Source organism: Capsicum annuum, chromosome 4 (assembly GCF_002878395.1).
Source record: "Capsicum annuum cultivar UCD-10X-F1 chromosome 4, UCD10Xv1.1, whole genome shotgun sequence".
NCBI lineage: Eukaryota > Viridiplantae > Streptophyta > Magnoliopsida > Solanales > Solanaceae > Capsicum > Capsicum annuum.
This window is the reverse complement of record NC_061114.1, coordinates 123,924,519-123,940,466: the sequence shown is the minus strand read 5'-3', so window position 1 is coordinate 123,940,466 and position 15,948 is coordinate 123,924,519. Positions and strand designations below refer to the sequence as shown.

The 15,948-nt window shown below is 35.1% G+C and overlaps 1 protein-coding gene across 1 annotated transcript in view; it reads left to right on the top strand.

Annotated features, from left to right (window-relative positions):
* Window positions 1-15,948, top strand: part of LOC107856121 (CBS domain-containing protein CBSCBSPB3-like) — an 83,238-nt gene that overhangs the window by 36,689 nt on the left and 30,601 nt on the right. Inside the window, 4 exon segments of the mRNA XM_047411973.1 lie at window positions 2,083-2,287; window positions 6,562-6,640; window positions 6,719-6,832; window positions 6,953-7,019. Coding sequence (XP_047267929.1) covers window positions 2,083-2,287; window positions 6,562-6,640; window positions 6,719-6,832; window positions 6,953-7,019 — 465 coding nt within the window.

Sequence of the window (15,948 nt, the reverse complement as noted above, 5' to 3'; positions counted from 1 at the left end):
CGACATAATATATATATATATATATATATATATATATATATATATATATATATATAATATTCTAACCTTTTTATACATAAAATATTAATTATAATCTACTTTTTAATTATTTATTCAACTAGTTTTAGTAATTTTTAATAATTTAAAAGTATATGTAGATATATATTTAGATTTGGGCCTTTAAGTTGTAATATTTGTCCATTAATTGTTAATTAAATGATCCAAAACCCAATATAAAATTAAAACCTAAACTTTTCACTCTTCATCTCACTTTTTAGTTTCAAGAGAGTTTTTCGCTCCTCATTTTTTTATAATTATGGTTTTTCATTAGTACATGAGTGAAAACATATTTGATCTAGTCTTCGATCACAATATAATTGTAAAAACTAAATATTATAAAAAAAAACAAAAAAAAACAAAAAAACCGAAAAACCTGAAAAACCTTCTAAAACCTAAACTGAAAAAACGAATTTCATGTTGGTTTGATTTGGTTTATAGTTTTAATAAACCGACAAGATTGGTTTGGATTTAACCAACCCGACCTATGTACACCCCTACCTAAAGCATATCTTTTGATGTTAGTTCGTAATTATAAATTTCTTCTATTATTAATATTTTATTCCATATTTGTATTTTTACTTTCCTAACTTTATATGTAGTTAGACTTCCTTCATTATTAAATCCTTTAACTACTATTGGTGTTCTTAGCTTATCCCATTTATTTTCTGGTAAACAGTTATATCTATATAAATTGACTTCTGCTCCTGTATCTATCATTAACGTATAATATCTATTATAATATCCTTCTACTATTATCTTCATGAGTACATTTATTTTCATATGAAAGCTCTTTTTATTAACAATTTTTCTTTATTATACGTTATGGTTAATTGGGTATGTTCTATATTGTATGGTTTTACTTGTTCCAACCATTTTATTCCTAATATTATATTCGCTTTTTGTGTTTCTTCTTTTACTTTAAATTCAAGTTTTATCATTCTGACTCCTATTATAATTTTTTTTCAGTCGTATGTTTAATAATTATTAGGTTTCTTGGTAAATCTGGACATTTATCATTATTTGTTTTAATTTTTTCTGTTTTTACTAAGTATTTCATTATATAATTATCTTCTGTCCTGTGTTTATTAGTATTAAATATTTTTTTTCATCTAATGTTCCTATTATATAATATTGAGTTAGGTTAGGTTTTGGAGTTATCTCATATGCTATTCTTTTTTATGTTTCTGTTTTTTCATAAGACATTCTCTTTGGTGTTCTTATTCTTTCATTTATTATTTCTAAATCTTCTTCTATATCTATATTTTGGTAGCTATAATCATTATTATCTATGATTTTTACAAATTGCTCAAAAGTGCTTTCTATTTGAATTTTGTTTATTTTATTTTTTCCAGTTATTTTATGCTTTGTTGTTAATACATATAAATTTTTACATCTTGCTGTAAATATTTTACTTCCTGGGGTTAATTTTATTCCTGATATTTTTTAATATGATACTAATGACTTATCTATATTTTTATCTGTTATTGGTACTGAATAATTTGCACTTATTATAAATTTAAATTTTTGGTATATTAGATTCCCTCTTATAGCACTTATTATGCTTTTTTCTATAGGTTTTACGATCCTATCATCTGCTAAATATAGTTCTATTGGTGTATCTATTCCTTTTCTAAAATATATTTTTATTAATATTTTTGTCCCCTCTTGTAGTACTAGATTTATCATATTTGTTGAAATGCTATGTCATAGCATTCCTTAGTTATTTGTTTTAACCTTATTAATTCTTGTATATTATTGTTAAGGTATACTATATGCTTCATATTTCTAGTTTTTATGTAGTCGAGTAGATTCTTTTTTATAAGTATTTCTGTCAATCTTATTTGCTCCATATCTATCTACGATTATTCAAGAGCTAGCAAATAGTTATCTTAATGAAAACCCTATATGAAGTTATTATTCGCGAGACCAGCTAATGATCTATTCAAATTCAAGGGAGCTACGACAGTCAGATACAAAAGAAGTTCAAAAATAGATAATGACATTACTTGAACAATTAAGAAGAAATTTATTTCAGAAGAATTATTGACAAGATATTGTCAATTCCGCCATCTTTCTGTTGTGGAAAATGGTGAAATTATAGCATTGCTGGATATCACAAAATGCCTTTTTGATGCAATATCAAGGATGGAAAAGGCTATAGAACAGGGAAGTGCAATTGCTGCAACTGTTGAAGAAGTTGAACGACAGTGGGGGAACAACTTCTCGGGTTAGTTGTGCTCCATGTGACAATACTGTTTAGTGAAAATGTTAGTTGCTGCATTCATGGACCAAAAATTATTATTATGCGTTTTCCGTAAAAGCCTTTATTGATTTTCTCTATCCACAGTAATAATCTTTACAGTTCTCCCCTGTGGTATGTTAGGTCTGACCAGACTCATAAGTTCCATTTTTGTTGTTGCTTGTCATGGATGGGTACTCAGGATCACTCTTGACAGACTTAGCGGAAAATTCTCAGGAAATTGCATGGGATGAACCCGGGTGACTTTGATTTTTTATCCCCATAAAAAAAGTCTTTAAAAATTAGCCTTTCTTCCTTTTTATGTAAAGAACAAGTACATTTTTGTCCCCCTAAATATTTTAAACTTTCTATGCTCATTTATCTCTCAACTGCTATTTTATTTTTTAAAAAAAATTCTTGATTTTTTCCTTGATTTTTTTTCTTTTTTTCCCTTGTTTAAATTCACTTGTTTCAACCTTTAATTTTCTTTTATTTTTTTCTATTTTTTCTTTTTTCTCAAACATTTTCTTCATTTCTCTTTTCTTAATTCATTTGATGCTACCTTTATTATTATTATTTTTAATCATTTCTCATTTTTCTTTTTCGTTTTTCATTTTTCTCAAATTTTGAATAGATAGTTTATAGTATGAATAGATAGTTTATAGTATTATCTTGTGGTTGTCCTATTTTCTTTTTTAGCTAGCAGTGCGTTATACCATTTTGTTGTGTTCTTTTATATTTTTTTATTTGTTATACTGTTATTTGTCCTGAGTAAGGGGTTTATCGGGGAATAACCTCTCTACTTCATCTGAGGTAGTGGCATGGACTGCATGCACATTATCCTCTCTAGAACCTACTTTGTGGGACTATACTGGGTATGTTGTTGTTGTTTTCTCAAACTTTATTTTTATTTTTTCTTCTCATGTTTTTTTTCTCAATCTTATTTTTTTTATTCTTCTTTTTCTCCTTCACCTTTATTGTTTCTTTTTTTTCTTTTTTTCTCAATTTTTTTTCTTTTATCTACTTTGTTTATTTTTTTTCCCTCAACTTCTATTATATTTTGCTAATAAATAGAAAGTCGAATGATCCGTAAAGAGATATTCTTTCTTTGACATCAAAGTAAATTTAAGGGCATGGCTTATTGTTTGAAAGTCCGTTTGGATTAGACTTGCCTTTAAGGCAAAAGTTATAGAACATCTCATAAATCAAGACACAATGTGGTAGTGTCAAGTCTTGCTTGTGAGGCATAACTTATTGTTTGAAAATCCTTGAGTTAAGTCTTGTTTTTAGGGCAAAAGTTATAGAACATCTCATAATTAAGACATAATGTGGTATTGTCGACACTTGCCCATTGAGCGTAACTTGTTTTTTGGGAGGTTCTTGGGCTAAGTCATGTCTTAGAGGCAAGACTAATGGAGCATCACATAAATCAAGACACAATATAGTAGCGTCAACTCTTGTCCATGGGGCAAACTTGTGGGCTAAGTTTTGCCTCTAAGACAAGAGTTATAGAACATCTCATAAATCAAGACACGATGTGATAGTTTCAGTTCTTGCCCATGGGGCGTAACTTGCTGTTTGAAAGTTCCTGGACTAAGTCATGCCTCTAAGGGAAAAATTGTAGAACGTTTCATAAATCAAGATATAATGTGCTAGTGTCATCTCTTACCAATGGTGCATAGCTTGTTGTTTGAAAGTCCTTGATCAATAAAATATTTCATAAATCAAAACACAATGTGGTAGAGTCAAATCTTACCATGAGGCGTAAGTTTTTGTTTGAAAATCCTTGGGTTAAGTCTTTCCTTTCAGGCAAGAGTTATGGAACATCTCCTAAATTAAAACACAATGTGGTAATGTCAATTCTTGCCCATAGGGCGCAACTTGTTACTTTAAAGCCCTTGGTTTAAGTTTTGTCTCTAAAAGAAGAGTTATAGAGCACCTCATAAATCAATACACAATGTGACAATGTCAGCTCTTGCCCATGGGACATAACTTGTTGTTTGATGGTCCTTGGACTAAGTCTTGCATCTAAGGCAAGAGTTATAGAGCATTTCATAAGTAAAAAACACAATTTGACAGTGTCGACTCTTACTCAATGTATGTAACTTGTTGTTTAAAAAACCTTGGGATAAGTCGTGCCTCTAAGGCAAGAGTTGTAGAACAACTCATAAATTGAGACATTAAGTGGTAGTGTCAACTTTTGCGCGTGGGGCATAACTTGTTGTTTGAAAGTCCTTGAGTTAAGTCTTGCCTCTAAGGTAAGAGTACATCTCATAAATCAAAGCATAATGTGGTAATGTCAACTTTTGTCCCTGGTACATAACTTGTTGTTTGAAAGTCTTAAATCTTGCCGCTAAGACAGGATTTATAGAACATATCATAAATCAAAATATAAGGTGATAGTGTCAACTCTTGCTTATGAGACGTAACTTTTTTTTTAGAAGGAATTGAGTAAAAGAAAAGAAAAATAATAAAAATTGCCGAAAAAAGCAAAACTAAGAAAAATATTAAAAAATAAAAATCAAATAAAATAAAAAATAAAAAAGTAAGAAAATATAAAAGTTGAGAGGAGAAAAGGGAAAAATAAAGATTGAGAAAAAAAGAAAAAACAAACAAAACTAAGATCTGAGAAAAATTTAAAAATAAAAAATAAAAATAAAAAATAAAAAAGGAAAAAATTAAAAAAAAATTAGAAGTTGAGAGAAGAAAAAAAAAAGTAAGGGCTGAAAAAAACTAAAACAAAGAAAAATAAAGAGAAGAAAATAAAAAAGTCAAAGTAAAATAAAAAGGAGAAAAAAATAGAAGTTAAAAAATAAATAAGTATAGAGTTGTTTAGAAATATTTGAGATATAATAGGGCAAATAGGTAATTATATTATATATAAAAAAGAAAAAAAATAATTTTGTAGGACTTTTTTTACGAGGACAAAATAACAAAGTCACTAATTATGAAGTCATTCATGTAGTTTATTCGAAAATTCTAGCTTCTACTAGATGAAAGCAAGAGTTGGGAGCATATCAAACAGATTTGTATCCTCTGTTCAGATTTATTATTTTATTGCAGGAGAGTTGCTAAGTAGTAGATAGCAAGGGATACTTAAAGAGTACGCCTCAACAATGAGCCGAGCTGGCTCGGGGCTTGGCTCGCATGTATTCAGCTGAGCTCGGTTTTAGTCAAAATTGAGTCGGCTGGATCAGCTCGGTTGAATCGTTTTGGTGATGAAGTGATTACTTTAAAACTAAAATTCATTTATTAATCTTAATTAAGTTAGCAAAAAAAATGTATATTATAGGTTATCAAAAAAAAATTATTTATTATAATAAATTTGTACATTTTTACTTCTTTAATTAATTTGACATGATTAAACTTTATATGGACACCGTTACTTGAGATTTTCTTATTGGTGGTTCAAAATGTATTTAACATTTTAGATTTAAGAATTCAAAAATTAAAGAAACCTAATATTGTATCTTGAATTTATAGTTGATTTATTTTTAACTTTTAGTTTTTGCCTGAAAGTTCTGTTGTCTGTTCAATATTAAGTTAATATAGTTTGAATTTGAGTTTTAATTTAGACTATTAATATATATAAATCAATCACACTTGAATGCATTAGCCAAATTGAACTACTAATACTTGTATTTTTCTTAATCAACCAATTAATTATTATTTTCTTTAATGAAGTAGCACTACATAAACTAAACGTTAAAGAGATAATTCAGGCTTGGCTCGAGCTCGGTTAGAATTCGACAAATCTTGGGTGAGCTTGGTGTTATAAGAAGCTTGTTGGGCTCGGCTCGATGCACAAACCTGCTTAAGAGAACGCTATTCAGGAGCATACTGTGTTTAATAACTTTCTTTTTTTGAATTTTATTTTATTTTTTTATTAAGGTAGGCTACAGATCACTTTACATTTTGAAGTGCTATTTGGTAGAGAGCTATAATTGGTATTGTCTCAAAACATCAGGTCTTCGACCAAATGCTCAATGTTTGTGATATGCTTCTCATAGACTTTTTTGGCCTTACAAAGCTATTACCACTCCCCATACCCCACTATGTGGGAATACACTGGGTATGTTGTTGTTATTGTACAAAGGCTATTACCAGTGATATGAGCTGTCTACATTGATGCTTGGTCATTTTGCATTCCTCTCAATTTGTTGCATACAACAGATTGTTCCTGATTATTTTGAGCTTCTGGTAAACTTATACGTCCGCAGTATGGTAACCCGCCACCTTATGGTTTCTGCACTCTGTTTCAGCTCCATCTGCATTTATAGAAGCCCTGCGGGAGCGGATGTTCAAGCCCTCTTTGTCAGCCATTGTTTCTGAAAATACCAAGTATAGCGTAACTTTCCTACCACCTCTTAAATTTGAGAAGACTGTTTTCACCTAATTTTAATTTTGTCATGTCATCAGGGTGGCAATAGTATGCCCCTCAGATCCTGTGTACGTTGCTACTAAGAAGATGCGAGAATTACGGGTCAACTTAGCTTTAATCACTGTTGGAAACAAAATTCAGGGGATATTAACGTATTCATTTTTCTTCAACAAGCTCCAATTCTATGATACTAATGTTATTATCTTCTCATGCCAAGCACTTGGCAATTATCTAGTGTTTAGCTGATAGATGTCTGCTGGTATTTGATGCAGCTCAAAAGATATTCTTATGCGCGTTATAGCACAAAATCTATCCCCTGAGCTGACACTGGTGGAAAAGGTTTTGTTTTCAACTTATTTCTTAATTCCAATGGGAGTTCCAAATATTTTCTGTACACTGTTTTTTAACAGCAAAAAGTGCAAACTTTCACAAAACCCACTAGGTTTAAAATCAATAGTGATAAAAGCTCACACTTCTTACCTAAAGTTTAATACTGCTGACTGTAAATAGCTTAAAGTAATTATAATAATCAATTGCAATTATAATTGTTAATATGACAGAGTGTGTGTGTATATATCTTGTTATTAGTTAAATTAGTTGGATATTGTCAATTGTTAGTTCCTATCAAACATATACTTACATTTCAAGCATCTCGATAGTTCAAACCTTGTATTGATAGGAAGAATCAAATGATCTAACAAGACGGGATCCTTAGCAAGTCTACCTGGCGCATCACCCTCCAGATACATGGCTACAATATCCATCTTTAAATCATCATGAGTTTGATAGTACAACAACAACAACAACAACAACATCAACAAACCCAGTGTATTCCCACAAAGTGGGGTCTGGGGAGAGTAAAATGTACGCAGTCCATACCGCTACCTCCGAAGAAGTAGAGTGACTATTTTCGATACATCCCCGACTCAAGATAAAGAATAGTAAATAAGGTTGTAATGAAACATGAAGTAGAATGGATGAGATAACAGAAATAAGGAACAAGAAATAATGAAATAGAAATCAAAGAAATACAAAATATGAGAAATAAGAGCAATACGAAATAAGAAATAGGAAATAAGAAATATAGGATACCCACCAAGTAGTAACATACACACACAACCCAAGGACACAGTCACAGGATTACTAACCCGGCTACACAAGTGCTCTTCTAACTACTAGTTACATCCCACACACTCACACTAGCTTTCTACCCTTATCCGCGACCTCCACACCTTCCTATCTAGGCTCCATGTCACATCTAATCAACTCCCTCAAGTATTTCTTCGGTCTACCTCTACCCCTCTTGAAGCCATCCCAAGCTAGCCTCTCACACCTACGAACTGGGGCATCTGTGCTCCTCCTCATCACATGCCCAAACCATCGCAGCCTTCCTTTCTGTATCTTCTCCATCATCAGAGCCACTCCCACCTTCTCTTGGAAAATCTCATTCCTAACTTTATCCCCTCTAGTAAGCCCACACATCCAACGCAACATCCTTATTTTCGCCACCTTCACTTTTTGAATGTGGGATTTCTTGACCGGCCAACACTCCGCACCATACAACATGACCTAACGGACTGCCACTCTGTAGAATTTGCCTTTAAGCTTAAGGGAAACCTTCTTATCACACAACACTCCCGAGGCGAGCCTCTACTTCATCTAACCCGCTCCAATACTGATACGCTCAAATTACAACTCTCGTTAAAAAATGCAAGCGGTCGCTGTCAAATATAGAACCCAACTGGGTTGGGTGTCGAATCCCACAAGGAATACTATGGTCACTAAGTATTGCGATTATTATTAGACTGTTGATTGAAGGTTCCAAGGTAAGGGGTTTCAGTTTAGGTGCACAATAATATTATCAGTGTAATGATGAGATGATATGTGTAATAATATTTGATCACAGAGAATGACAAGTTAGGGTTATGTCCACCTTGTAGCTTCTACTTCTCTATTAACTATGAGTAATACAGATTTTATACATGCATGCACTTATAGAGAGACATATTCTAATTCTAAATCCAAGTGTTTTTCAACCATCAAGGATTTATTCACCTTAGCTCTCTCGAATCCAAATTGTACAACCAATTGTACGAACTCTCCAAGAAGTTAATCCTGCTAAGGCATTAATGTGTAAAATAGAGGTTGGAAACCCTATTTTCTTGTCACACTCTCTTTTCCAAACAGTAACTTTTCTATCGAACAAATTATTGCTATAATGGTGCATTCCCTGTGTTTGCAACCACGAGAATTCAATCAAAATGAAGAGAGTAATGATATAAGTGGATTAACACATCATAAATTCAAAAACCCATAGCAATAGAGAGTATACTACAAGGTTTCCATAACCCTAACAAATAAACTTAGCTACTCATGAATAAAACGAAAATCAAAATAGACATATTCATCATACCAAAACTTAGAACGATCTTGGTGATAAAGATGAATAGCGAAAATAGGAGAGAAAAACGTTTCTCTCTCTCCGTCCTCAAGCTAAGCCGCTTTCTCTTGTTTTTCAAAATAATACAGAATGTGAATAATCCCTAAAAATTCAGCAATAATGCTTTTAATAACATCCTTCTCTAATAAATTGCTACTGCATCCTTAACTATTTAAAAATATTAAGTTTGCCTGGGAAAAAGTTCCCATACATCACATTCAGTCCAAAAGCTGCTTTCCTTTTTATGTGAAGTTTTTCCTTTGCTACAGGTCCCCAAAGTGCTGTAATCTTCCTCATTAGTACCTGAAAAGCATGCTAATCACATAGGTCATCTCACTTAACTAAAAATAGACTAAAAGTGCAAAAATTATGTATTTTATTCTCAAAACTTAGCTAAAACATGGGTAAGTTATGGTGCTTAGACGTATAAATACGCCCAACATCACCACCCCACACTTAAAGCTTTGTTTGTCCTTGAACAAAATAGTACATCCATGCAAATACCTTACTAAACTTCACAAGAGCAACACAAAATTTTCAACAAGACATACACGACAATTATTAACAAAGAGTAGATTTCTTGATCATGACTAGAAACAACTCACCCTCCAACACAGACTCATTAAGTTGGTTAATTCGTATACACAAGTTAAGCCAAAAAAAAATCATATAAAACTACCCAACAATCATCAACCATGTGCGCTCACACAAAATGTTACCCATAATCACTCATAGTTTTGCATTTTTCAGAAATATGGGTATAATAACTTGCTTGCTCTCACTCTCACAAAGAATTCTTAGATTACAACTGATGACCGTATGCTTGCCCTTAGTGTAATGCTCCACTAATATCAGAATGCTAAGGTTAGGATTAAATAGGTCTTTATGGGTTGTAAAGTAGGCTAAAGGGACGGGTAGGACTATTTTGGCCAGAAATGGTGACCATGTTCCCTAAGCACTTTAATACACTACCTTATGCCATTTACACTAACTTTTAAGAACCACTCTACCTTCCTTTCATCTACCAACCCCTCTTCACCCATTTTGTTACTCAATCAAAAACACTATGATTGGAATATACAACTCTTTTTTTTTTTTTATTTTTTTAATTTTATTTTATTTTATTTTTTAATTTTTTTTAAGCATCCCTATGATAGCCACCCTCGATCACAATATTTTCATGTACCAATAACTAAACTTTGGGGCATCACTTTCACCATTTTCCTCTTATTTTGCCACACTTTTTACTCAACTTGATTCTACAATTTAAAGCGCTTAGGAGCTTTTGGATCAAATTATGGTCTTTTAAAAAAAAATGAATTAGGCTACATATGGGGTTGCCAAAGAAAATAGCTAAAGGCTCAATGGGTGTTCACTAGGACAATGTACAAAGGTAGGTAAAAAGAAGATAAAAAATCAGGGCTGCCAAAGAAATGCCTAAATCATCTCCTAAACTTACAATCTTTATTTCGCTTCACACACACACTAGGCAAGTTCTAGCATCAGCCACAACAAAGAATATACAATAACCTTACACACACATGGCACATGGTCAACTTAATTGGGAGCATTATAGATTCTTGACCCAACAGATAAATAAATTAAACCACAAATAATTATCACAGAATGAGTCACAACTTAGAGCCTAAATATTTCAATAGTAGTGATTCAGTACAAACTCCTGTTATAATGCCATGCCGTCTATAAGAACAATTTCATGCAAAAATCTGACTAATTACAACTAACTAACTACGACTAAATCAAAATGACTATAGAATAAATGCGGGTAAGCAGTACGCAATACAGCAGACAAGGCAATCCAGGCGTACACGTACTTATACCCGTACCCCACACTAAGAAGGAACACACTGCCCTCAGTGTAAATAAATAAGCAAAAACCTGGTTAGTCAGACTCCTTCTCTACATCCGGGGTCATACCCCCTGTGTCAGAATCATCATCAGAGTCTTCATCATCAGAGTTATCCTCCACATCAGAGTCTAGCCGTCGGTGATTATCGTCTGTCGGCACATTATCATCTAGAGGTTCTTCAAAATTTACCCCCACTCCACACATGGCCCGAGCATGCTCATTAAGCGGGTAGTCATAGTCCAACTGCCAAATCTCTGCATCAGTCGGCACACGACCCCCATTCATCATAGTAAACCTAGTCATGCCATACAGATGACAAAAAAACTCTCATCTCGAGCATGTCTCTCAGCAGTGGTAAGTTGATTCCTTGACTAGTTTCTGGATCTTTGATTTTCGTGAGATCTACCTTCTTCGGGTTTTGTGGCAACTTATGGTCTGCTGGCTCCTCCTCAATGTGCTCTTTCCTTAAAACTGCAGTCAACAAGTTGCCGAAACTGAAATGGGACCTTTTGTGCACCCTTGCTTTTCGCATCGACATTCGTATAACTGCACCAATGTTGATGGGAACATTCGTCATTAGAGCATATACCAAGCAGACTCGATCACGCGTGACCTTAGTGTATTGTGTCCCAGGAATCAAGCAGGAATTGACTATTCTTAACCATATGCAAGCTTCTCTGTTTAAACAAGCATATGGGTAAGTATTGTGACGACCATTATCTTTATGATGAGTCCACCAGGTCATGGAACTTGATCCATACAACGTATGTCTGATGGCTCTGTAGGGAGGTCTATTGTAGAGCTCCTTGAGTGGTGATTGATCCACACTTGGAGTACCCAGGAAGGAGTTGAAGAAATCAGCGTTCAATTGCAAGAATTGCCCCCGAATCCTTACTTTATTTCCCGTAGTCCTTGGGGACCAGTTGCCATAAAACTCTCGAGTCAAATCAAGATTACATTCGCCCATGTCTCAGAAGATAAAGTCAAGATTTAGTGCCATAATCTTTGCCAAAATGCGAGGGCAGTTCTTTGCTAAACTTTCCTTCTGCATCAACTCCACATTTACATATTTCTTCACTTTATTGTTTCTATACAATTCCTTCCCTTCCTCCTCCAGAACCCATTTGATCCCAAAAGTGCGTCGAGGCACTTACAGAGAGGAGGAATCAGCCTGGTCCTTTCTTGACCTTTTTTGACCTTTTTGTGAGCTGGATGCTTTCTCCTTTCCCGGTTGTCCTTTCGGAGCCATGGTACCTGAGATCATAATAGGGTCATGTTAGTCTCATTTCGTAAAATTCACTATAATCAAAAAAGAAAATAATGATGGCACCACCCCACACTTAATTTGTTTGCACAAACTAATTAAGTGAGTGATGTCGATTACTCAGACTTCATCGACATACATTTAGATGGTATGTGCCAACAACATTATTAGTGCAGTCACACTTTCAACCCTTCACTTTACATAACAATTTCTCAGATTGATATAGAGAAGCAGCACACAATGGTCCTGTAATCTTGACTATCATTTCCAATTTTATTTCATTGGAGCAATGCAATCTTTAAACAAGACTACCATATAGAAATCTTATCATGCTATAGCATAGAAACAATTACACAATCTTATGCTTTTGGTTAACCATGATCATTACATCGATGGACGAGTCACTCACATAGTCAAGCTTACAACTCCCAAAATTATGCATTAAACTTCAAAATTTCAACTCCATAATAATAAAAAATTATGACAGTGAATACCAATCAATACATGTCGGAGTAAAATCAAGATTACCTACGAGAATCCTTTCACTCAATGAAATGTATTTTCCAAAAATCATAACAAGCTAACCATACTCTTATCACAAAGCACTACTACAAAATCTAGTTAACCATTATAAGAGTAGCACTGAAACAATTACGGAACATGAAAGAACAACTTACTTGGTGATAAATTCGTGATGAATCGGGAAGGTGAGCCTGTAGGATTAGATGAGAAAAGAGAAGGGCTTGGAGAGGGCAAGGATGATGGGCGGCGCTTAGGTTTAAGAAAAATTTAGTGGGGTTTAAGGGTAGAGGATATATTTAAAAGATGAGACATAGGTCGGGTTGGTCCATTCACAAACGGGTTATTAGGCAAAATTAACGTTGATAGGCGGTGCCTATATAATCGCCTAAGCATAAGTAGGCGGTGCCTAACCTATCACCTATGTTGGCATAGGCGGCGCCTAACCTATCGCCTATGTGAGACAGTGAGCATAGGCAAGGCATAGGCGGCGCCTAACCTATCGCCAATGTTGGCATAGGCGGCGCCTAACCTATCGCCTATGTGAGGCAGTGAGCATAGGCGATGACATAGGCGGTGCCTAACCTATCGCCTATGTTGGCATAGGCGGCACCTAACCTATTGCCTAAGTGAGGCAGTGAGCATAGGCAATTGGAAAAGCGGCGCACTCTTGGTCGAAAAGGTCCATACCGTGGGGGCTTCGCCCCTACACCCCCATCGAGGTCAGTGGTGGGCTTCGGGATCGGGCCTATCGGCCCGATCCCTACCTACCACCACAGACCTCATTGAAAGTGACAAAATAAAGTCGCACCACGAAACTTTTTGGGTCTAATCTACATAATTCGAGGCGCGACTCTAATGCAAATCATACTTGAGCCTTACACATTTGACCACTCCCACATACCTGTATTGTTCCATCATTCCTAGACTTACCACCATTGACATGACTCACTTCCAAATCAAAATTGGGACTAATCTCCTCCTTTGTACTTCATGCACCTACACTTAATCAAAAATAGCAAAAATGATTAGAAGGATGGGTTGCCTCCCACCAAGTGCCTTAGTTTTGGTCGTGGCTCGAATCTTCTTTTTGAATTTTTATTTACCAAAAATAAAATCCTAGTAAAATGATGGGTTTCCTCCCATGTAGCGCTTGATTTATTATCGCGGCACGACATAGTTATCTCGATTACTCAGACTTCATCAAGATATATGGTGGCTATACATTTTATCGAGTCGGTTGGACCGATATACAGCTTCACTCTTTGGCCATTCACCTTAAAGACACTACCATCATCGTTTTCTAACTCCACTACTCCAGATGAGTAAACTTGGCTGATTCTGAATGGACCAGACCATTTAGACTTCAACTTACCTAGAAACAGCTTCAGTCTGGAGTTGAAAAAGAGTACCAAATCGCCTTTCTGAAAGTTTCATCTGATAATTCTCCGATCATGGTACTTTTTCATCCTTTCCCTGTAAAGATCTGCTCTTTCATATGCATTTAGACGGAATTCATCCATCTCATTCAGTTGCCCCAATCTTATATTTATAGCATCCCAGTTCAAGTTAAGCTGCTTCAGTTCCCACATTGCTTTATGTTCTAGATCAATTGGCAAGTGACAAGCCTTTCCATAAACTAGTTGGTATGGTGACATGCCAATTGGTGTCTTAAACGCGGTCCTATATGCCCATAAGGCATCATCCAGCTTCCTGGACCAATCTTTCCTGCTGGCATTCATAGTCTTAGCAAGGATCAGCTTGATTTCCCAGTTTGAAACCTCTACCTGCCCACTAGTTTGTGGATGGTACGGTGTAGCTACCTTATATTGCTTAACCCCATACTTTGCTAATACGGCTATGAACAGCTTGTTGCAGAAATGTGATCCTCCATCGCTTATGATGGTAGGGGGTACCCCAAAACGAGAGAAGATATTTCTCTTTAAGAGCGCCACAACACTCTTACCTTCATTATCAGCTAGAGCGACTGCTTCGACCCATTTGGATACGTAATCCACAGCAACTACGATATATTTTATCCCAAATGAGCTCACGAATGGGCCCATAAAGTCAATACCCCAGACATCAAATAACTCTACTTCAAGCATTTTGGACATGGGCATCTCATGGTGCTTTGAGATAGAACCTAGCCGCTAACACTGATCACATCTTCTTACAAAATCGTAGGCATCCTTGAATAATGAAGGCCAATAGTAGCCATTTTGCAGTACTTTCTTGGCCGTCCGTTCACCTGCATGGTGACCTCAAACTTGGGAAGCATGGCTTGCTTCCAGTATGCTAGGCATCTCTACATCTGGGATGCACCGCCTAATAATACCATCAGCACATCGTCGAAAAAGATAAGGCTCATCCCAAAAGTAATGTTTCACATTATGCATGAACTTTTTCTTTTGATGAAAGGAGAGATTCTCAGGAATCACTTCGCTTACCACATAGTTAGAAAAATCTGCATACCACGATAAGTTTTCCACCATAGTTGCTAGAATCTCTTTGTCGGGGAATGCATCATCACTATCAAGGTCGGTCTGCACTGTGTGCTCACTTTCAAGTCTAGATAGATGATCAGCTACTTGGTTTTCACAACCTTTTCTATCCTTTACCTTGAAATCGAATTCTTGAAGCAGTAGCACCTACCTAATTAGCCTTGGCTTGGAATCCTTCTTTGCCATTAGATATCTTAGAGTCGCATGATCTGTATGAACCACTACCTTGGTTCCCAACAAGTAAGCACAAAACTTTTCGAAAGCATTAACAACCGCAAGAAGCTCTTGTTGAGTGATGGTATAGTTCTTCTATGCTCTATTCAAGGACTTGCTCGCGTAGTAGATTGGATGAAATAGATTTTCTCTTTTTTGACCAAGTACAGCACCCAAGGCTACACCACTTGCATCACACATAATTTCAAAAGGTAGAGACCAATCGGGTGCTACAATAATAGGGGCTTCAACTAGCTTTCCTTTGAGGCATTCAAATACCTTCAAGCAATCTTCACCAAAGTTAAACTTTTCCTCCTTCTCCAAAAGTTTGCATAATGGGTTTGCAATCTTGGCGAAGTCTTTAATAAACCTCCAATAAAAACCAGCATGACCGAGAAAACTATGAACCCCCTTCACAGAAATTGGAGGTGGTAGTCTCTCGATAACTTCAATCTTGG